General features: G+C 30.6%; 2 protein-coding genes and 1 non-coding gene across 8 annotated transcripts; 2 read left to right on the top strand and 1 right to left on the bottom strand.

Moving 5' to 3' along the window:
• Window positions 1-2,141: 2,141 nt before the first annotated feature.
• Window positions 2,142-2,245, top strand: LOC128040298 (small nucleolar RNA snoR103). The gene has a single exon (XR_008194954.1). It is a non-coding gene; the product is annotated as a small nucleolar RNA snoR103 (small nucleolar RNA).
• A 9,066-nt stretch (window positions 2,246-11,311) lies between these two features.
• On the top strand, window positions 11,312-14,116 carry LOC105796355 (transcription factor bHLH153). Of its 2 annotated transcripts, none has more exons than XM_012626026.2 (6): window positions 11,312-11,618; window positions 12,666-12,774; window positions 12,910-12,975; window positions 13,184-13,249; window positions 13,449-13,496; window positions 13,671-14,116. In XM_012626026.2, the coding sequence occupies exons 1-6, from the start codon at window positions 11,593-11,595 to the stop codon at window positions 13,821-13,823; spliced, it is 468 nt and encodes a 155-aa protein (XP_012481480.1). In that variant the 5' UTR covers window positions 11,312-11,592; the 3' UTR covers window positions 13,824-14,116. The 2 variants fall into 2 exon arrangements, with proteins under 2 accessions (XP_012481480.1, XP_012481484.1); XM_012626030.2 differs by having other exon boundaries at window positions 11,313-11,521.
• A 354-nt stretch (window positions 14,117-14,470) lies between these two features.
• On the bottom strand, window positions 14,471-23,477 carry LOC105796353 (BAG-associated GRAM protein 1-like). 5 transcript variants are annotated; one of them, XR_008194158.1, is made up of 19 exons: window positions 23,116-23,477; window positions 21,928-21,978; window positions 21,754-21,851; window positions 20,599-20,674; window positions 19,600-19,728; window positions 19,457-19,500; window positions 19,169-19,292; window positions 18,923-19,039; window positions 18,609-18,638; window positions 18,356-18,455; window positions 17,470-17,576; window positions 16,299-16,442; window positions 16,110-16,214; window positions 15,875-16,021; window positions 15,665-15,718; window positions 15,456-15,515; window positions 15,107-15,372; window positions 14,961-15,022; window positions 14,744-14,829 (listed from the first exon to the last, which is right to left on the bottom strand). XR_008194158.1 is itself a non-coding variant. In XM_052627857.1 (18 exons), exons 1-18 carry the CDS (start codon window positions 23,308-23,310, stop codon window positions 14,707-14,709), a joined length of 1,770 nt encoding a protein of 589 aa, XP_052483817.1. In that variant the 5' UTR covers window positions 23,311-23,474; the 3' UTR covers window positions 14,471-14,706. The 5 variants fall into 5 exon arrangements, 2 of the variants coding, with proteins under 2 accessions (XP_052483817.1, XP_052483818.1); XR_008194161.1 differs by having other exon boundaries at window positions 15,452-15,515; window positions 23,116-23,476; XM_052627857.1 differs by lacking the exon at window positions 15,107-15,372 and having other exon boundaries at window positions 14,471-14,829; window positions 15,452-15,515; window positions 23,116-23,474.
• Between the last annotated feature and the right edge of the window lie 262 nt (window positions 23,478-23,739).

The raw sequence follows: 23,739 nt of genomic DNA, 5'->3' as shown, positions 1-23,739 counted from the left end.
CACTAAATTCTTAAATTTCAAACTTCACTAAATCATATTTCATGCTCATAACAGCCCTCAATTTCACAAAATCACAACTTTATGCACACTTTACCATCTTTCACAATTTAGCCCTTTTTCAACATTTTCATTGAAATTCATCTAGTAAAACTTGTAATTAACACTTCAAACATTCATTATCTAACATCACTAATCAATTTACAATTATATCATGAATGGGTCAATTTTAAACTTTAATTTCATTTAAATTAAATGGTAGAAACATGAAATTCAAGCTTCAATAAGCATAAAAATACGAAAATAATTAAAAGCGGGCAAGAAATCACTTACAATTGAGCTTAGAAAATCAAGAACCTTAGCTATGGTAACATGAAACTTTCGGCACAAGCTTACGCTTTTGAAGAAGATGGACACTTAGGGTCTGCTTTGATAGGGGAAAATATTTTCCTAATTGATTTTCCCATTTTCCAAAGGTTTGATTGGAGGAAAATATTTTCCTTTTGGAAAATCAATTCCGCAACACGGGTAAAATCCTCTCATCCTTCTGGAAAATGTCTTACCCCTTAGAAATCGGTAAGACATTTTCCACAGCTCATCTATTCACCCTTGAAACCATTTCCACAGCTCCTCTCTTCACCCTTTCCACAGCTCCTCTCTTCACCCTATCGATTGCAGCATCATCATCTCTGCCTTATCTTCTCTGCTAGTTCACCTCTTCTCTTTGCTTGCCTCGTTAGCGTGCCGGTTCGCCTCTGCTGGTTTATCGAAGGTAAAATTGCAAGCTCTATGTTAGGGGATCTGTTGATTTTTGCAAGTTTTATTGCAAGTTTTTGTAGTAGATGTGTTTTCTGCAAATGGGTAATTTTCTGAAAATGTTTTTTGCAAATCAGTTTTTGGGTTAACTGGAAAATGGGTAATTTTGATACTTTCATGGCCAAATCAGTTAGCAAAGAGATAGTTATGTCTTCTCTTTCAATTTTCGCTACTAAGGATGATTCTTTTTAAGAGAAAGAAAATGTTTGGCTTCATCATCTCTGCCTGCAAAATGGAAAGGAAAATTGTGGTTCTTCTGTAAGAATGAATGAATGAATGGATTATGGTTGGATATATTTCTGAAACTATTATATTTCAACTTTTGTCAACTCCTACTTGATTTCGCTTCGCTTGTTGATTAGTTCAGAGGTAGTTGGTTAGATAGTCATGACTCCTTCCTCAAGTTACGAAGATGGAAAAGGGCATTCAACCACGGGCTAAGATGCTGATGCAATTTATGATGCATGTTACGAATTCAAGGTGGAGCGGCTGCCTGATTCACAAGTCTTTTCTTCATTCCAGTCTTGGACAAACTCCTATGATTCCTTTCCCAATGTCTTTCCTTCATCACTTTATCTTTAGCTCCAAGCTCAACTCCTAACTCATTGTTCTGAGATAACACGGTCAATCTACAGCCCTTGGAGATAAAAGATCCTGGAATACAATTCATGACTGGACTAAAATGGTTTCGAATAATAGTGATTCAAGGCTATAGGATAAGAAGCAATGAAGCAAAGGATCAAATTTTATCTAGCCTAGGGGTAACGTCTTACCATTTATTCCACTCCCCACCCTCTTTTTCCTTAGTATTTTGGTTATTTGCTTTATAATTTATACCACTTATTCTTTATCTCTAAGTCATTTAGAAAGATTCCTTATCTGGGATTTGTCTGTCAATAAACTTGTACAATTTCAGAACCTTAGAAGGAAAGAGATGCATTTGATTTCCTTAAGAAACTTTGGTACAAGTTGGCAAATCCGGAACTGGGCTAGTCGAGGCTAAATTATGGACCTTTAAATTACAATCACAAAATCAATTGAGGTGTCTCCGTCTTTCAAAAGCTTCAATAAAAACCCTAACTTTTTATCTTCACATGCATTTGCCTTTGTATGCTGAAACTATACCTTTGTTTGAGTTTGTGCCAAAAATGGGTGATTTTCAGATATGTGTTTATAAAAAAAAAAACTCATTTGTTATCCATCTCTCATTGCCTTTTCCTTTGAGTGAAGAATGTTTTTTCTAATGCAAGTAATAGGGTTTAAGTGATTGTTAAATGGAAGAACTAATTTTAATGGGTTCTTTAGTTGTCCTAATTCTTGGCGAGCACTCAAGTCTGTAGTAGTCATTGTAAACATGGACAAATATCAATATGCAAGCTTTAGGTGGGTGAGCCATTAGTACATTTATGCCCATAAAGAACTCGTTACATTACATTACATTACATTAAAGGTTTCAATAAGTTCATTAAACAAATTTACAAATGAAAGATTGTAAATTTAGTGAAGAATGTATCTGTTTGATCTTGGTTTAAAGTTTTTATGACATAGAATTGCATGCAGTCTTGATATTTTCCTTTGGAGCAAATTGAGTTCTTTTGGCTTTCTACAATAAATAGACTATGTTTCTAGCATTCTGTTTTATTTTTCAAAGAGTTGTATATTGCCTTTGGGTCCATAATTTGATTCCTTTTTTATGTGTTCTTACTAATATAAGTTTTCTATTTCATTTGTTTGAAGTTCATGAGCATGTTTTGTATAAACATGAACAACTGTTACAATGTATGGAGGTTGTTCATGTCTTTTTAAATGATGATCCTGATGAATCATGTTTGTGAACATATTATCTTGTCAAGGTTATAAATAGTAATTTCAAATTCCCAATAGATTTGGTTAATCTTGCTTTTTAATTTGATGTGCCCGCTTTTAGAACATTGCTTTGTTATCGATATATCTTTTATGGAAGGTTTCTTGATTCTTACACATTGCTTCCTTTGGAGTGGAAGGAGTCGTCATTCTAATAATCGTCAAATACTAATACTGATTATTGTAGTTCTTCTATAAGAATGATTATGGTTGGAAAAATTTCTGAGACTGTCATGTTTAGACTTTTGTCAACTCCTAATTCAGTCTCGTTTTGTTAGTTCATTGGTAGTTGGTTTAGGGTTGAAGATATTGATACTTTTATGTGGTGTAATATTATGCACTTGGACAATGTTGTTACTATGTGGTGTACTACTAATTATGTATTTGGATAATATTATTTCTAGTACGCATTATGGTTTCAAGTAATTTATAATTATTCAATATTCTTACTAGTACTCATTGTGGATAATATTTTTCAATTTATAACGATCAATATTGTAGCTTATTATTGAGTATTATTATAAATAAATCATTGCAATATATGTAAAAACAATTTAAAATATAAAAATTTATTAATATATATTAATATTTGTAAAAAACAACTTTTCCAGAAAATATTTTCAGGAAATCTGTCAAACAGTAGAAAATATTTTACACAGATTCAATCAAACACAAGAAAATATTTTCCAGTAAGTCATTTTACAGAAAAGTAAAACATTTTCCAGAAATCATTTTACGGAAAACATTTTACTGCTAATCAAACAGACCCTTATTTTCTCTTTATTTTGTCTTTTTTCCCAATTTGGACAAAAATGCCCTTGACCCATTACTTAGATATTTTTCTAGAATTACCCTTTTGCGTCCATAACACTAATTTATGGTCTAATTGCCACATAAACACTTCCAATTTCATGTAATAATTCAATTAAGTCATTTAATCACTAATTAGACACACTTTGCATTTTTCTCGATTTAGTCCTAAAAATTCAATTAGGCACTAAATCATTAAAATTTTCTATCCATATTTTCACACAATATTTCAATCAATTAGTAACTAATACAAATTTATAAAATTAAACTATTTCACTTCGGATTTGTGGTTACGAAACCACTATTCCGATTAGGCCCTATTTTGGGCTATCACAAATCCTATGACATGCCATCTATATCCGACTCAGCCCTATACAGTTAATAGGGTTTAATTTCAGAATTCAAAAACAACCAATATCCAATATCAAATTTTCATATAATCACATATACATATAAATTCAATTCAATATCAAAATGCCAAATACTCACCTCAATCACTTACCATAAATATTTAATCAAAATACAACAATTAATAATTAGATTCGGATTATAAAAATACAAACAGAAAATTCCGAGCTATTCCTCGTCGACTTTATCTTTTCCCTTTTTAGTCGAGGGTTCTGGTACTACGTTAGCTACGGAATTAAAACAATTAAAAAAATATATCAATACAACACAATTCAATTTCATATTGAATATTTTAATTTTGCTTAATATTTGCCTAATTTTCAATTTAGTCCCTAAACTGAAACTAATTTTATTTTTTCACAATCAATCTTATATTTTTCATATAAATTTCACTTTAGATTAGATTTAACTCCCTAATTTCACTTAAATCCCTAAATTTCAAATTTTCACAATTTAGTCCCTAATACTCAAATTTTACAATTTATTCTACAATTCAATCCTTTTTCATTTCTAACTTAAAATCTATCAATTTAATCCCTAATACTAAAATTATTCAACATAGACAACACTTAAAATTTTAATAATTTCTAAAAATTTAACATGGGTCGGGTAGTATTAAGTAAGTATAATTTATTAATAAATATATGTATATAAATTTTAAACATGTACTCACCAACACCATCCACTTGTTGGAATAAGACTTAATTGCTTCTTTAGTCTCTTTACTTTTTCTTTAATCTATAATTCAACTTTCACTCTTTATGCAATTTAGTCCTTATACGTAATTACTCTTAATTCATGCAAATTCACCTAAACAAACCCTAATTGTCTACACAACTAACTTCGTAAATATTTTTAATAAATATCTACGAGTCCATTTTACGAAAACAAAATCCCAGAAATGCACGTTTCGACACCCATGACTATCGAGTCGTCAATTCGATCAAGTCGAGTCAAATCGAGTCAAAAAATTTGAAGTTAATTTAGTTGAGAAATCCTATTTTAGCAACCGAACTCAATTTGAAATTTTTTTCGAAACAAAACGAATCAAGTCAAAAAATTTCGAGTCTATTCGAGTCGAGTTAACGAATCCTATTACTTATATTCAATGTTGTATTTACGTGAACTGATTATTTAACTGGTAGACGAAATACAAGATTATTTAACTACATAAACAATATATTGGTTTTGTCTTTTAACTTAATGGGTAAACATTTATCAAAACAACGTAATTTTACCTTTTAACTTAGTAGTTTTGATTTTTAACATTAGAAAATGTAAACATTCATCAAAACGACGTAATTTTGCCTTTTCTTATTCGAATTTACGGGTAACTCAAATTCGTAATTCATATTCAAGTTAAACCGAAAATTTTGTTTTTTATTCGAGTTGATCCGAATAACTTTAATTATTTAATTCAAAATTTAAAATTTTTATCGAATTTTTCAATTGAATTAGATCTTACTCATCCCTAATCAAGAACGCTAAGATAATATAATGCACATAATCAAATAATAAATAATACAAATAATAGCCCCATCGTGTTGTAATCAAGAGTGAAATCAGAATTATTGATAAGGGATTGAGATATTTATATAAAATATGCATGTTTAAAGTAGGCTTGATCTATGTGAGTCGAGCCGACTTTCGATAATGTATTTTAAATTTTGATAATTTTGATCACCAAAATTTAGGGATTTCTTTTTTTTTTGGATAAATTGTGATAATCTTAACCACCAAAATTTGTATTAGATATTATAATTATTTAAGTTTATCTTTTATTTAATTAATATTTAGATATTGTTCATACCTAGAAATTACAATTACTGAACTTTATTTTACCAATTTAATATTTAGAATAATATATTGTATTAGTTTACTAAATTAAACTAAAACTGTTACTAAATTTATGATTAAAATTATAAATCCTATAAAAATAAAATTTTAAAAAATCTTTGAAAAACTTTAGAGGGTCAAACATAAATTTATTCTTTTTAAAACACTAATTATAATATTAAATTAAAAATTTTAAAATTCAAATAGCCTAAAATAAAATTTTACAAAATTTAGGGAGGTCAGGTATCCTACCAACTCCCCTGAATTTGCCCTTGGCTATAATGGTTCGATTCTACTTTTTGATTTCTTGGAGAGTCTTTGTTGTAATAGTTTGATACTTACGATTCTTCAGACATATAATTATATCAGCAATGTAACTAGGTGGACCGATCTGTTTGATCCGATTCAAATAACATTGTCTAAACACATGCCTTAATAACATTATATAAACTATTACAACTTTTACGATACTTTGTATAACATTGGACATGACAAAAAACTTGAAACTTTTCTTAAAGTTTTCTTTATTTTATTAAAAAATTGTGTAGGTTCAAATACTGGAGACGGCATTGTTATTAAAAGTAGTTATGAATCCGAACATAAACAATAAAATGAACGTGAAAATATATAAAAAATCCTCAAATTAGTGGGTTAATCTTGTAAAATATACTCAAAATTATCCAAACTTTAAATTGGTTCTTAATATTCAAAGCGATTTAATTGAATAATTAAAATATTAGTATTGTATTGATCATTTTATCTGTCAAACTAAGCATTAGTTTAGATTTAAATATCAATTCAAATTTAACTTAGAAGATATCTAAAACGAGTAAATCAATTTGTAAATACAAATATACCTATTTCTATGCTAAATCAATATTGTTTTTTTTACATGCTTTAAATTCAAGTTATTTATGCAATAAATACACACATTTATAATTTAATCCATGTATTTTAAATATGCTATATATTAAATCTAATTTGACATTTAATACCTAAATTAATGGTGAAATTAACGAAAGTTACCCAAGTGGTAGCATAGTTACCCATAATTTTATACTCTAAAATATTGTTTAGATTTTAAGTTGCCCATAAGTACATTACATGCTCTGTCTTATTTGAATTGACATATTAAATTTATTCAAAATTTAAGTTGCCAACATGATAGCATAACATGTTATAGGATACGAGTTCAAACTTTACCAAACATAAATGCTTACGTTTCTTTAGTAGGTAGTTGTGTATCACACACGATCCATCTCGATAAGATGCTTTCACTTCATTGAACCTGACTTTTTTTTCAGGTATCCTCAAATCACTCACGCTCTCGAGAGACAAAATCTCAATAAAAAACAATATCAAACTTATTGAAAAACGGTTAAATTCTACCATTAGCCCTTGTACTTTATAAGAATTGCGGGTATAATCCTTATACTTTTATTTGGTCATTTTTAGTTTCTGTATCTTTCAGATTTTAAAATTTCAGTCCTCACCAAATAGTAGCCATTAAAGTCATCAAATAAAGTTATGCTAATTCTAAAATCTAATGTGCCAAACATATTATCTTATATGTAATGTAATGTCACTTATCATTTCCACATGTTACTCACTAAAAATTCAATTGATGGATTAATAAGTGCCATTTGTGTCAAGATTGAAATTTTAAAACTTGAAAAATATAGAGACTTAGAATGATTTAATTAGAGGAAAGAGACTAAATATATAACCATACACATAATACAACATTAGTAATTGAATTTAACCAAATGAATTTAATTGTTACTATTTGGGTCAAGACTAAAATTTCAAAAGTATAAAGACCAAAAGTAACAAATTCGAAAAGTATAAGATTAAACTCGATTGATCAAATAAAAGCACAAAGACTAAATCTATAACTTTTTTACATAATCTCATTGTAGCTTCTGATCTTATCTGTTTTCTTTTACACAATGCCTAAAACTACCTATAGCCCCTCACCAGCCCATTAATAGGAGGATAATGCGCGCCTCAGCGCACCCGAACCCTCATATCCTTGTATTGACAACAATACTCATATTAATCGAATTAAAACTTAATCCGCAACACTTTTAAAATTTCTAAAAAAATTGAAAATCCCTGGATAATATCATATTGAAATTAACATTAAAAAAGAAAATTAGGAACACAGGTGACCTCATATCATAAAAGCAGAAATAATTTCACATTAGACCGATAAAAACATTGAATCATGCTTTATTTTAGTCTACGTTCCACCAACTCTCTTACCTGTCCTTTTGAAAAATTACAAAATCATTACTGCTCATAAATAATCATTCTTTTTCATAAATTATATTAAATTATTTTAGGTGGGAAAAACAAATTCCATTTAAAGTATAGAATAAAATAATTTTGATTTAAATATTAAAAGTATTTTCAATATTTTAATGATAAAACTAAATTTAAATATATAAGCGAACTTAGGTTTCAACTTTCAACTTAGGTCATCAAATAATTTTAGATTTGGTAGTGCATGCACTTATTTTGTACTAATTTTATTATATATCATAATATTTTTAAGTTATTTATATATATTAATAATTTGTATTATATAATTTTAAGACATTGCAAGTATTAAATGAGTTGAATTAAAATTTTCAAAAATCACTTAATACGAAATTAATTTATAAAATTGTACAAATAAATTGTATCAATTTATCTCATCAATTAATGCTCACCCTTAAATATTTCATATGCTATAGTTTAGGTAAAAGTATCGTAGAAGTTCTTGTATTAGAAGTCAATTTGTATTTTACTCTTTTTACTTAAAAGATGAGCAAATTAGCTCATTTATATTGGATCAAAGAACAAATTTATCATTTTTGTTAATTTTATCCATTTGTATAGTTAAAAATTGGCGTAGCTGACGAAATAACCAAAAAGTGACACGTGGCGTGTCGTGTGTATCTCATGCTGATGTATAGAGATTAGTTTTTTACCGTAGAAATGGATGTATTTTTAACAGAATGAACAATTTACTTTTTATTTTAATGTATAATAACTATTTAACTCATTTTTTGAGTAAAAAAGATTAAATACAATTGAACTTTTGGTACAAAAACCTTCACAGTTGGGTCTAATTAATCAGAAAAAACCTCTACTATTTTTTGAAATTGACACTGTTATTTTATCATTCTGCCCGTTCTAAAAACAATATAAATAGCAGGTTATTCTACTCATTTTTTACAACACAAAAAAAAACAATAAAACTCAGTTCTTTTCTTTTCTCTTTCGTTCTTGCTCTCTAAAAATTTGGTGTTTTACTAAATTACATTAGTGCGACATGCTGTCTAGGAGATTGGGTTTTAAGTGGGACCATCTGTGACCTCTCAAATCTTTCCTGAGAATTAAACCTAATATGGTTTGTCCGAGTTTCTTCCAGATTATTTCCCGACTTTTACAAGAAGAGCAATCATTTTGAGTTCCATTTTTCTCATTCGGGTGTACGAATTTAGAAATATTGTGTTAACCTTGGGAGGGCGAAGTCCATTTCTCATTATATCGATCAAGACAAAATATCTTTTAAGATAGTGATTCTTTCCCGACCCAGTAATTACCTTATTTATTTTATTTTGAAACGTAGAACTTTATGTCTAAGCTATACCATAGGCCATTTGATTGAATTTTAGAACATAAATTATTGGACCAAAAATCACATGTTGCCTACATAATCTCAATTATGGACCTACTCTACACCTCAAAAATCTAATGCTCATAAAAGGAGAGGAAAAATTAAGGAAGAAAAACATTTGCACATGTTTAATTTTATGATTAAAAAAGGTGATTTGCCATTAATGCATGAATTTTACACATCATTGTCATTATCTTTAATTTATTTCACATAAATAATCATGCTAGGTTTTGATATTAATTTTAAAAATTCATTCTCATTATCTTTAATTTAATTCACATAAATAATCATATTAAGTTTGACAAAAATAATAAAATATACAATAAATAAATTTTAAAATTATACATTAATTTTGATTAAATGTGCAGTATATACAAAATATAATTTGCTTCAATTTACATATGGCATAAATTGATAATTATATTAATTTAATATAAAATAAGTTGATATTTTTATAAATGCTTACAACTTTTTAAAATTAAAATTTCATATATATACTTGAACCGAATAAAGATTAAGTCAAAATTCACGCATCAAATTACACACTAAATTAAAGTTTATGTATTAATATACAACTATCAAATTTAGATACAATATAAAAGTGACATAATTTATACGAATTTAATCATATAAATATATAGTATGTTTAAATTATGCCAATCAATATTCGGTTGATATACATCGTTTTTGTCTTAGATTGATACCGGTATTTATGGTTTTATTTTGATAAAAATTTTAATACGTTTTGATCATTTCGCTATGTTCCGAGTTCAATTGTTTTAGTCAATATAATATTGTATGGGCCAATAACAATTAATACAAAGTTTTAATATTTTATTTTTATAATTATATTTAATAATAAAAATATGATCATTTATTTTTAAACTTAATTAATAATTTTAAAATTTATAGTTAGATAAAAAAATTATATATATAATTAAGATATATTTATATATATAAATAGTAAAAATTTAAAATATAATTTAATTTAAAATTCACTTTTTTTTGTTTGCTAAAATAGGAAGAACCAAAGTACTGAGGAAAAGTACTGAATAGGATTGGATTTATGAGGAAAACAGATGACTTCTTTTAAATATCAAAAACCGTGTGGGTCCCACCCCATCTAATCTCTTTTTTGGACTTTTTTTTAAACATTTTCCCCACTCTTCTCTCTCAACTCGTGAACCTCACTTCCCTTTAATAAGACAGCCGCGTGTAAAATCTGGACAGAAGAGTGCGAGTTAGAGCGAGTATTGTGGATACGGGAGAAAGTGAATTTCAAACTCACCCATGTTTCCAAAACCAGACAGCGATTTCCCGCCAAATTAGAGACACAACAGTTTCCCTTTTTCGTGTAATTTTAATTTATTAATTAAAATAAAATTAGAAAAATATAGCAATAAGTGAATGAAAATTACCAATTTTGAAATAAATTCAATAAAAATATTTATTATTTTGCCTTGTCCTGCAGTGATCGAATAAAAATAGATAAGAAGCTTGTGGGATTGATGTGAGAGAATAGAGATAGCTATATTTCTGAAAGCGAACTCCAGACGAATATGAAGCGTATGGATACAAGTTATGTCTTAAATAAAAAATTATATTTTATTAAAAAATATATTTTTTAAATGCTTAATTCGAATTTTAACGTGATCATCGAATATTTTTTCAATATTTTTCATAAATCATAAGAAAGAAAATTATTTGTTGGGCTCTTTACATGGTTGGATATTAGCTGTCAAATATTAAGAAAGAGCAAATCAATTCACATATTTTTCATTTTCTTTTTTTCCTCATAATATTTATAATTTATTGCTTTAAAACCTTTTAAAAAAAACAAAGCCTTTCCTTTCCATATAGATACTCTCCCAACTTCTTCGAGCCTTCATCTATTTTGGGTTTAAGGCAAAAATAAAAATAAAATAAAAATTCTTCATTAAAGTTTTCAACTTCTTTCAATACTATAAGAAGTTTCAATATTTAACTAAAAGAAAAAAGTTTGGTGTTTTTTAATGCTATGGTGAAGAAAAACAAAAGAAATTGCCTTTTGGACTTTGGGTTTTTGTTGAAAAACTGAATCATAAAGCCTTAAACTTTGGCTTTCACATCAAAAAAAAAAAAAAGGTATTTTTTTGCTTTCAAAGCTTCTCAATTTATAGTATAAAGAACTTTGAGATTTTGTGCTTTGAGTTGCTATGCAAATGCAGGCTTTATGTTCTTGGTGAGTTGCTTTATCTCTTATTTGTATTTCCTATCATGGGTTTGTTTCATTAAGTTGTTATTTGGAATTAAATTGAAGGAATTAGAAGGATTAGAATTGCAAATTTGCATATTTGTTTTAGTAAAAAAGGGTCCTTGAAATTAATTTTATTTTATATTATGTATATTAGACTGAAATTTGGAGCTTCATCCACCATCCAATTGATTAATCAAGATGATAGTGTACATCGACTTATTCTTTTATTCCATGAATTATTTTAATTTAACTTAAATTTTCTCCCCTTTTTTTCCAATTTTTAATGTCTGTAGGTTGTTGTGTTGTTCATTGATTCTTGCAACATGTTGTCTGTTTGTAAGGCTACAAAATAATATAATTAAATATGTTGATATTGTTTTTTTTTTTTTGTTTTAAATTATGTTGTTGTGATTAAATTAATGTAAATGGATAATTATCTGCTAATTTCTTATACTCAAATTGTTTGTATTTCCATGTTGATGCTTGTTTTGGTATATATTACTTGGATTTAAGTGTGAGTGTTGCGTATGAGCATTCGGAGGTAGGGTTTATATTCTTGCATTCATGTCCAAATATGACAAATATTGTCGGATAGACACGAGTAAAGAGTCGAAACAATGTAGTTTCTCTGATTAAAATATATCCATTGATGGTCAACTAATAATATCAACACGCATGGCGTTTTGCCATAGTATATATATATATATATATATATATATATGCAACGTACAAGGTAAAGGGAACGTGCACTATTTTTGAGCTTTGCTGCATTCTAATTTTTGGCTATTTTTTCTTTTTGCCTTTTAAGATTGTCCTTTTAGTTATTTTTGAGGTTTTGTGTCGAATTAGTATCGTGCTTTTAGTTTTGAAGTCGAAAAACGTTTGATTATTTGATCTTATTCTATTTGTAATGAATGTTTTGTGGTGTTTTTTGATCTCGATGAATAAAACGGATTCGCGAGATAGCTAAGTTTGTTTGTTTTTGTGTTATTATTTTGGTTGGGTGATTTTCTTTTTCTTGTTTTTAACTAGTGAAGAAGCGATTGATATCGGAACGATGATGGAAAACAAACGGAACCCTTTTTCTGTTGATCATACTGGGTTTACGTCTTTGGCATCGAAACGGCAGAAGGCCACAAAGGTTTTTAGTTCTGTCTGTTCTCGGTTTTATATATATTTCGTAGTTACAAATATTGTGTACCGAAGCTCGTGTTTATATATCATCTCTATGTATTTGTTACTGATATTAATCTTTATTCGCTGTTCCCGGGAATAGGAGAAAAAAGATCAGGTCAGTGAACGGATTGCGGCTCTGCAGCAACTTGTTTCGCCATACGGAAAGGTGCGTTTGGCAATTAATTTGTTTACATTTACGGTGACTTCTGTCAATTGTTTCTGGGGAAAATTGAGTCAGAAAGTTGAGTCTAATATTCTGAATCCGCAAATAATCCGATTAGTGATGCTATATTTGTTCCTTTTAGTGTTTATTAAGGCTTTTAATGGAGTTGTCGGTTTGCCATAGCTGTGAAGTAATGTTTGGTTCGTTGCAGACGGATACAGCTTCCGTCCTACTCGAGGCAATGGGATACATACGATTTCTTCACGAACAAGTTAAGGTCTGTTTTTCTTGCCTACTTTTACTTGTATCATCCGTTGGTCAATTATTTAGTTTTCTTTAAGGCCCGTTTTCGAATACTTATGATAGCTCATGTCATTGGAAATGTTTACTATATGCAGAAAACCATTTTCCGTATAAATGGCAATTTTAACTAAAAAAAACATCTCGGTTTTTCTGTTCTTTTCGGATGGTTTCAGGTGTTGAGTGCTCCATATCTCCAAACCATACCAGCAAATAGTTTACAGGTTAGCATTAAACGGACTCCATTACACACAGAGACAGAGACAGAGACATTAAAAATATGTAACGCGGAGATATAAAAGTATCCGACACACTAGAGACATACAAGCTAGGGTCAGTGATAGGAGTTCAAAAGGTCCGATTTTGGATTCGATTTAAAATCTTCTTTCTCTTTCCAGGATGATGATCAGTATAGCTTGAGAAACCGAGGTTTATGCCTTGCACCGGTCTCGTGTACCGTAGGACTTGCTCGCAGCAATGGAGCCGATATTTGGGCTCCGGTAAAGACCACATCTCCAAAATTTGACGAGGTTATCTCACAATTCAATTGAAGCTTTCATTTTCACAGCCAAACTTTGTGACATAGATAGGACGATGATGGTAGGTGGAACCAGTAGTCTATGATATTTGAGAATTGTGTATTCGGAAATGGTATTGCACCGCCGTGACGGAGTTATGAACTTTTATAAAAGTTAGGAATTTTTGGGTGATTGGTTCAGATATCCTTGATTGCCTTATAGCTCCGTCGAACACATCTGTATTATTGGAAACTTGTTGGTTTCACATGTATATTGATGAAACATAATTAGTAGTTCAATTTTATGCACTTTTATTGTTTCACTAATTAGCAGCTCTGGGATCTCAACCCAATTACCTACTCATCAATGTTATTGAAATTTTAAATTGCTCTTACATTGAATTTGAAATTTTTTTTTTGTCTAAATTATTATGTTAACCCTTTTATAAAATTTAGTTTTATAATATTTTATACTAAGATTTATAGTATATATTAATTTAATTTTGCAAAATTAATATATTATTATTATATAAAATTTCGAAATCAGACACACATATATTAGTCTTCTTACCGTACCTAAAAACATAGAGTTTAAGCAGCATATTACATATCACATTCTAAAAAAGAACACATAGAATGAAATTATCCAAAATTTTTAACTCTTTTTCATTTACATATAAATTAAATCAGGAAGAAACAGTGTGTGTATATATTCACTAACGGTGAAAATTAAGGTTGACATTAGCCCACCATTATAGTTAAAAATGCATTACAAGAACCTCAAAGAAAAAGAAGGGTTAAGTTACATTATACACCCAAGGTCATTGCAAAAACCTTGGTACCTCTACATATAATTCTTACATTACTTGTATTAAAAAGAAAAAAGAAATTATACAATAAAATCAAAGAGTTTATTGCTAGCTGATACCCTGTTGTATAACTGGGGGTGAGGATGATGAGTTATTGGTCTCACCACCGGTTGCATGTGATTTGATATAAGAGCGGGCGACATCTAACATCACCTCTACCTCTTTCTTGTACTGCATGGAAAGCCGGAAAATGGTTAAAATTTTGACCTTTAATGTTTACGAAAATGATGAAAAAAAATGTTTTTGGAAGAATGGGCTTCGTGATTGTGATCGGCAATGAGCATAGTTCAAGATATACCAACCTCGTTGATAGCGCCTGATCTAATTTTCGATTGCATCACACACCATTTCTTGAAATGTGCACCTGCAAAAATTGAGACAATGCCGTCGATACAATTCAGTGATGTTCAGATAGAAGAAAATGAAAAAAAATTGAAAACCAAGTTACTTTAATGGGAAAGGATGTGCTTTGGATGTTCTTTACTTTCACCATTGTCTGTCGCATGCGCCAACTAAATTTCATACTGGTAAAAATTGAAAGACAGTCTTCGAAAAAGAGTTTGACTAGGAGAAGAGCTATTGCTGCCGGAAATATTTGTCAAGAGATGTATCCAAGGGGACACCCTAGAAGCTAGAACTTAAGACTGATCTGGAAGTCTCGGTTTGAACCCTTTGCAATGATGGGTGGATTTTGCAGGATGGGAGAGGGCTACCCTATTGTGGCGTTCAAGGACCAATGGATCTTTGTATTAGAAAACGTTTTCAAGAGATGAAAAGCCAACAGAAAACCTACCCACTTTTACATCTAGAATGGATGAATTTTCGCCATTGGTCTCCACACACCATCGGCAATGTACCTGGTACAGCACATAAATAAAACGATGTCCAATACATCTAGTAATTACAAAAGCGGGACATAAATATCATAAGCAAATTGTTCTCCCTAGAAGTTTGAACTTAGAACTGCCACCGGAACTGAAAACATAAATATCCAGCTAATACTTACCTCGAAGTAGCTGCCGAATGGAACATCGTGTGCCTGTTGTACAGTTTCAAAAACCTACAAGAAGAGACAAAATTGACTAAATTAAATTAAATGAAACAAACATAAAACCAACATAAAAAATAGGCCAATGTATCACAGGAAATGAATTTTTTAACTGAGAGACAGATCATTAAATAAGAATTGACGGAATGAATAAGAACGAAATCATACAAGCTTTTTCTTATCGGGTGATAAAATGGAACGCTGGTACTCTGTCATGGCAGTGTCTGGAGGACACATGGGACTGTTACAAATGGTTCTGAATGTTATCTCTCTCACTAGGCCGTCATATTCATCAGCAGGGTGCCACTGTCCCATCTGAAAATAACAGAGGAGAGTTGGTACAAACTTTCAAGATATTTTCAACAGAATAAGCATGGGGAAATACTAAATGATCTTAGCTTACCGAAAGATTTGTATCCTTCCGTACTGCACGATACTCATTAGTAAAACTAGAGTCATCACTTAATAACAAATTATAAAACTGCTCTGCAGTGCACAGAAATACATCCTGCAAGAAACATTCAGGAATCATAAATATACAAATTCACAACATAATAAAACTGGAAAAGGCTGGAAAATATAAGATGCATACATTGTAGATACCAACAAGAACTTCTTCTTTGATAAAAGCTTGTGATTTTTCAGGTTTAGATGCATTATCTTTGGGAGCCGTAGCTTGCCTTCTACTACCTCTAATAGAGCTGCTGTGTGCACGCAATGCTGATTCTGCTATTTCCTACATACCAACAAAATAAATCAAATAAAAATTCCCTGAATCAATTTAAAAGGACAAAATTTACACATAAATACAAGCAAGAATCTTTAAAACAAAGGCATTATTATAAATCAAATGGTCTCAGTTTTGTCCTACCAGTATATGCATCACCGACAATTATCTACACAACATTTTATATTTGCTAAGCTAAATAATGAAATACCTTGAGGAAATTGCTACACCTATATAGGTATGCCCTACAAAAAGGATCTTTCCGTGTAGTGCTCCAATAATCATTACAATAAACTAATTCAACCAAAAAATAATCAGTTAAAATTATATTTTTTTGAAAGTTCAGCAATCTCTAAGTTACTTGAAGTTCAAACCTTGACATAGTTTAGGTTTATATCCATACATCATTTCTGTAGCTTTTACTTTAAACATAATTTGTTACCACAAAAGCAAATAGCAATAGCAACAACAAATGAGCTTTCATTATATTTGAGTTCACAGACAAATGTATTCACCCATCACATTCTCATTGGTCCAACCATATAACTTCCTATTCCAGACTCCTGAGTAGTTGAAATACATCATTGAGCACCTCACAGGTTCAAAGAGTGCCCCCGAAAAACTATACTTCATCATTTAGAAAAGGAAATCTTATACAATTCAGCTTTCACAATCTCTCCATCCACTTATTCCCAATATGTTCTTGCTTCTTTACATTTTTAATCCAACTCAATGTATAATCCAACATTTTCCTACTACTTGGCCAAGAAATAACTATTCACTGCACTAACATTTTCCAATATCCAGTCATCTTTACCAGCTCCCAGACAATGTCAACAAGATTCTAGCAAAATTAATACTAAATGGAAAGTAAATGCCCCTTCTTTGTCAGTAAGAAAAGCTTTCAGCTATCAAATTTTGCTGTTCCTAAGGATGTGAAGAAAACTAATGTCTCTGATCATATCAAAATAATAACAATCAAGACTACAGTTCAACAAAAGTTAATTCACAGATCATAGAGCAAGGGCAAGAAAACCTTCTTTTCAGCTTCCAACATTGTATGGTAGTTCTTTGATGCGCGCTGTAATGCTCTTAATGCATGGTTCCGGTTCCAAAATGATGCAAATTTATACCTGACTCTACCTGAAATAGACAAAAGAAAAATTATAAACACTCTTTTACTGGTTTCATGTTAAGACCAGACTCTCACCCTTGTAAAGTGAACTAACTCTTCCCAATTAATAATAGAGATCTTTAAAGGAAAGATCTCTGAATGCATAACTGAATGGAGCAAGCAAAAGGCGCTAGTGAGTAATACAGAAACCTGTACAAATTACCATAAGTGTGCATAATTTTAAATGATAAAGAAGAGTGCTTATTCAGAATATAAAATCATTGGATTGCTAGAATATTATATCTATCATGCTATGTACAAGAGAAACATGTCTTGATGCTTCCCTCTACTCTTCTTCTGTTCAACAAATACATTCTTGTTTCCACAGTCCATTAACTAAGGAGAAACCCGTATGAAACAAATAAACACCTAAGAATAAGCCATAATAATTTTCCCTCCATGAATTTTTTTGAGCTCAATTATGCATAAAACTTTAATGCAATGCAATCTAAAAGTAGGGAGACCAACATGAAAAATGAAATCAGCTAAATGAACGTACATTGGCCAAAAATTATCCCCATAAAGCAGCCAAAAACCTCACATTTGGTAAACTCAAGCGGGCATCAATAAATCACACCAAACTAGGAAAAGAAAAAAATTAAAGAATAATTGTCAACAGTGATCTTTATGTCATGTTGATGGAGAAAAATAAAATCACTGAGGTACAATCCTCTTTTAGTTCAAGATATTAAAAAATATAAATCCCACCAGCTTCCAAGCATTTAGTAAAAAGAATATAGTTGCTCACCATCGGAGCTCCCCAATGGAGGTACACCATGCCCACCAGCACCCATGCGAAGAATAATTGTTATTGCAGGATTAATGAATGCATGCTGACTTCTACGAATCTGCATAAACCAAATGAAAATTATAAGCATAAACAAATTTTTAAAAAAATGATCTCCACCATGGTCAAGACAATGCATGTAACATTTATAAAATAATTCTTTTTAATATCACAGAACTAACTTTAACTAATTTATCAGAAGAACAAAGTTTACCTCATCTATATCCCCAAATGGTATCACCACCTGTCATGTAAAAAAAGGATTGTTAAGATTTGAAACACAGAACATCTCTTTTCGGTTTATAATGCCATAGAAGGTGTCAAATCTATTTCTTTTACTATCTTTATATAGTTTAATTGGTTTTGCCTTTAGAAAAGGATGATGCGGAGATTTTAATGTGAAAGTTTACATGTCTCTGGATTCTACTGTAAGTAAAATTGCCATTAATTCAGCATATATTTTGACAGGGTTACTGAAATTCAACAGGCTAAACCTTGGTAAATTATTAACCAAAATGGCAACCTAACCTTCATTTGTTTTGAGAACACATTAGAATGGAAACAAATGTGCCATGCGGAGACATACATACGACCATGGTACAAGAATGATCTCTCAAGCGCACATGAGTAACTATGCTCCACAACCTGAAAGAAAATGCCTGTTAGATAACCCGAGGCTTGAAGCGATTAAATGGGATTGCCTAGAACTCCTATTTTTTAGTACAACCATATCATGCCTAATTTAAATAAAACTATACAATCTAAGAAACTTGCCTCATCTGGAAGGAGATTAAATATTGTTTGTAAAGGCCCTGGCTTTTGATGAACCACAGTAGGTCCTTGTTTATCTGAAGAAATCCTTCTTCGAGTATTAGCTCCAGCATATCCATTCATACCCCTGTTAGTAAAAGCTTTCCAGCTATTCAATGACATATTGAGATAATAAAAATAATTCCACCAGTATTTATCATTATGTGCGGCCAACATGGAAAAAGCAGCTTAACACAAATATTTCATTTTAAGATATATATATATATATATACTGAAAGCTGAATAATATACCTGGAATTCACGGGGAGTTTTATAGTTTTGATATGTAGACAGACCTGAAAAGCAGTGAAGCCTTCTATGATCATTACAAGAAGAAAGATTGTACAGGAGCCAGACGAATATGATAAATATGAAACTTGGGAATAAAATATCACCTGTCCAGATGTGCTATCTAAAGTATGCCATACCGCATCACTTTGACCTTCAGTGTCAACCAGAATTGTAACTGAACCGAGAACAGCACTCTTCCAAATTATATCCCAGTCATATATGGTCACATTTATCTGCATGAGTAAGAAGGATTCTATTAGACAAACCATGCCACACAAGAAAATAAAAACTGTTAACACAAGTGTCTCCATTTATTTTTCTCTTCCGCATACATCCTTAATTGAATTACACTATCTCACTTCTCTTTTTTTCAATAATTATGCAAGTCAGTATTCAAATTATTGCAAATAAAATTCCTTCTGATGACAATGCCAAGAATCAGGGGAGGAATACTGACAGTTATATTATTAGGAACATTCTGGTTACATGGCTTTGGAAAGCAAAGATATAATCACAATTTGCAGCAGCAACTTTGTAGAAGCAACTAAAATGTAAAGTTTGTACAGCCAAGGATCAAAGTACAAGTCCAATTGAAAATAAAGCCTTGTTGCTTAAAGAAGTTTGAACAATTTATTCTAAAGCATGGTTGATATTCATTATATAAAAGCCCCGTACAGAAAATATAAAGGTTAAAAGGCATTACACATTGAGAAAGACACAAAAAAAGTGTTTCTCATCACTAGTTTGAGACTAAGCAAGGGAACGCCCACAGAAAATGAACATCAAAGAATCTAAAGGATGAAAAGTGCATTTTCTTAACAAAACCTTTCTCTCTAAAACTTGGAAGAAAAATCATTCAAACCATCATAAATATATAGGTTGAAACCATAGTTCAAAAGCTGCTATGCATCTGGTAGCTCAGAAGAACTCTCAGTTTACCTCAGGAATGACAAAATATACATCAAAGCAGGAAGATTACTATAATGCTGCTCCGGATTACGAAATTGGATCCGCAGGGTGTATGTACCATAGTGTTCCAAGAAGAAGCAAAATGGAAAATCTCCAAATAAAAGTCTAAAACGAGAATAAATTATGATGTAAACCTGTACAGGAAGCTCATCTACAGAGAAATCGAACTCCTCTCCCCACATGGGGTTTCTTGAACCAGGAACCATCGAACTGCAACAGCAAGACAATTAAATTCTTAGGTATGTGACAAAATGGAGATATTGTACATCTATCATGCAAAACTTAAAAAAAAAGGACTCATGGATGTATCATATATATGGAACCATATTGTACTATACTACCAATATCATAATCCCTAAGACCAACGGGTAAACACGAAACAACACCATCCTTTATACATCAGTACTTAACTCTTTCACTAGTTTTACTTTATAAGCATTTTCTTTGTTATTAAGCCTGGAAATATCAGAGGGATTTCCATTAACCACGGTTGAAATTTCATCAACCCAACATGAACCAGGAAAATAATGTACACATGTATAATGCAGAATTTGTTCCCAAATGCGAACTATTGTTAAGCACTAAAGTCCATTTTCATTTTTGTTTGAAGATCAGTTGTTTTGTTTATCTAGAAATATTATATATGCTTTTTTAGAGCACCTATAGCAGCAATAATGTCAATCTGAAAGAAAAAATGCCATGGAATATCATTTAGCAAAAAACCTACACTCTTATAGTCTTATTCATAACCTACTAAACAGAAAAAATCCATATAAACACTACAAACATAAAAGCACTGCAACTAGAAAGAATGATCATGAAGCCATATGATATAAGTGTTTAAAGACCCCCAGAACAGTAATTGTCTATTTGCCCTTTTAGTTTTTAACACTAACCTCAAATACCATAGACAGTTTTCCCTTAAAGAACCAAAATGCAACTATAGACCTAAAATCGTGAACAAACAACAATGTTGAAAGGAGAACTTAACAAATAAGTTCAAAAGTCCTCATGAACAGATAACTACTAAGGAGCAAACATAAAAGTACTAAAGCCAAAATAAACCAAAGTACAAGGTGAGATGGTAATAACTAATAATATGATAAGGACAAAAAGAGAGGTAATGCTCCCGTCCCCTGCAAGTGCTTCTCATGCATGCTACTTATATTGCTTATTTGTAATCATAAAAAGCTTAATCTCAGATAACCAGTATTGCTAAAATAGCTTGAATTCATCAACCTTCAGAAACTTGCAATGAAAAAAAAAAAGGAAATATATAAACATCTAACCTGAATCTCTTTTCAGAACCACAAGTAATGATAGCATAAGGATCTGAAGTGCCATTCAAGTTAGCACCAATAAGATTCTTAGCTGCCAGCAATTCCACCTTAAAAACAGAGCAGAAGCAAACTCATTTTGGGTTCGAAACAAGTTGCATCACATGAAATAAATTCCCAAAGTACCTTGATTAGATATCGAGAATTAGTTTGGACATCTCCTTTCGAATGGACTATCTACAAAATAAGTGCACAACTGCATGTCAAAGAAGTGAAAAATTACTCCATGAAAAGAGCGCATGCTCCATTTTGTACTGCAATAAAATAAGATTGACAATATTCATGTTTTCAGAGATGGGATTGAGTACTATAATAGCTTTAGCAATGCATTTAACACACACACATGTACACAGAAAGTATCAGATAAACCGTGTAATACTAAAGCATAGAGACTGTGTTGCCCTCCATCAAAGGAAATCCCAACTTGTGGAAGTTCTATCAACAGATGAAGTCAATCAAAACTTTCAGCCAAACTTGCTTAGAGAAGTCACATGCAAAAACAAGTGACCCCTACTCTTCTTCAGTATTGCACAGAGACAGGTAGCGAACTGTAAATATGGCTAACCAAGTAATGGAGGAGTATTCTGACACAGATAGAAAAGACTATCAATTGACAGTGACAGACATCGATACTTCATGTGAATTTTACCAGTAATAATTAACAGACAACACAGAAGAAACTAAGCAACTTATAGATCACACTGGACATATGTACTCTATTGAAGATCATATTGCCTACAAAAGTCTATAAAATTCTATATAAATAGGAATAAGACTAAAAGAAAACCCAATCAAAATTCACAGAAAAAGAACCTTTTAAACTGAAAACAAGCTACACATATATTATCCATTAATAAAGAAAAAATTGCTACAAAATTATCATCAAATAAGAAACATGAATTGAACTTGTGTTAGACTCATCAGTTAAAGAAACCAATAGCATGAAGGGCTTAAAACTTACATATTTTAATTAAAGAAAGAAAGGAAGCAAGTTCAATTCTTATTAATGAAGAAAACAAAATTCACAAAACTTTACTGAAAACCAAAACTAAAAAATTGAGAAATAATTAACTAAATTGAAGTTGACTAACTGCCATTGGTAACCAAAATAAAAACACTTAAAAACTTACCCTTAAAAATAGAGATATAATTGTTAATAAATGAACAAAAAATTAAACCCAAAAAGAAAAGGCTCGGATTTTCCTACATTCAATGTCATCATCTACATCAAAACATAATTCATAGAAAATAGAATTCACAAAAACAAAACCTTCAAATAAAGTACTTCTTTCTTTAAAAAGTCAAAGAATTGACCTTCTCTTTTTCGTCAAGAATTCCTTCAGCAGAACTCTCCGAAACCTGCGATCGATCACCGCCGTCGCCATCTTTGCCTTGTAATGCAAAAAACCAATAAGAAACGATCACGAACACCGACGCCGCGACCGCCACTTTGACCTCCCACCACGACGGCACCAAATAATCAACCACCACCCCCGTTTCAATCATCATAAAAATATTTGATCCCTAAAAAAAATTTCCTCTTTGCTAATTTTTTCAGTAATCACTATTACAAAACTAAATTAAAAACACTTTATTCAACATTTAGATTAAAATTTAAAAGGGTTTAATATTAGGGCTCTTTGATTTGGAATTTTGTTTAAAAGAAAAAAAAAATTCAAGAGTCAAAGATGGAGACTTTTGGACTTGGCCTTTAACTGGAAAAAATTATGGTTATTGGATATTTTTAGTGACGGAATTGCCCTTTCGTTCTTTCTATAATTAAAGTGAATTTGTGCATGTTTATTTTGTGGTTTTGATGAAATTGAGGGGTAATTTGGTGCCGCGAATTTAAAAGTTGTAAAGCTTTGAAAAGCAGCCTTCGCATGTAATGGAAAGAAAGAGACTAAAAGAGATAATAGTTTACTTTGATTAATGGGT

This window comes from Gossypium raimondii, chromosome 3 (assembly GCF_025698545.1).
Source record: "Gossypium raimondii isolate GPD5lz chromosome 3, ASM2569854v1, whole genome shotgun sequence".
Taxonomy (NCBI): Eukaryota; Viridiplantae; Streptophyta; class Magnoliopsida; order Malvales; family Malvaceae; genus Gossypium; species Gossypium raimondii.
The sequence above is the reverse complement of the archived record's forward strand: the minus strand, read 5'-3'. Positions and strand labels throughout refer to the sequence as shown.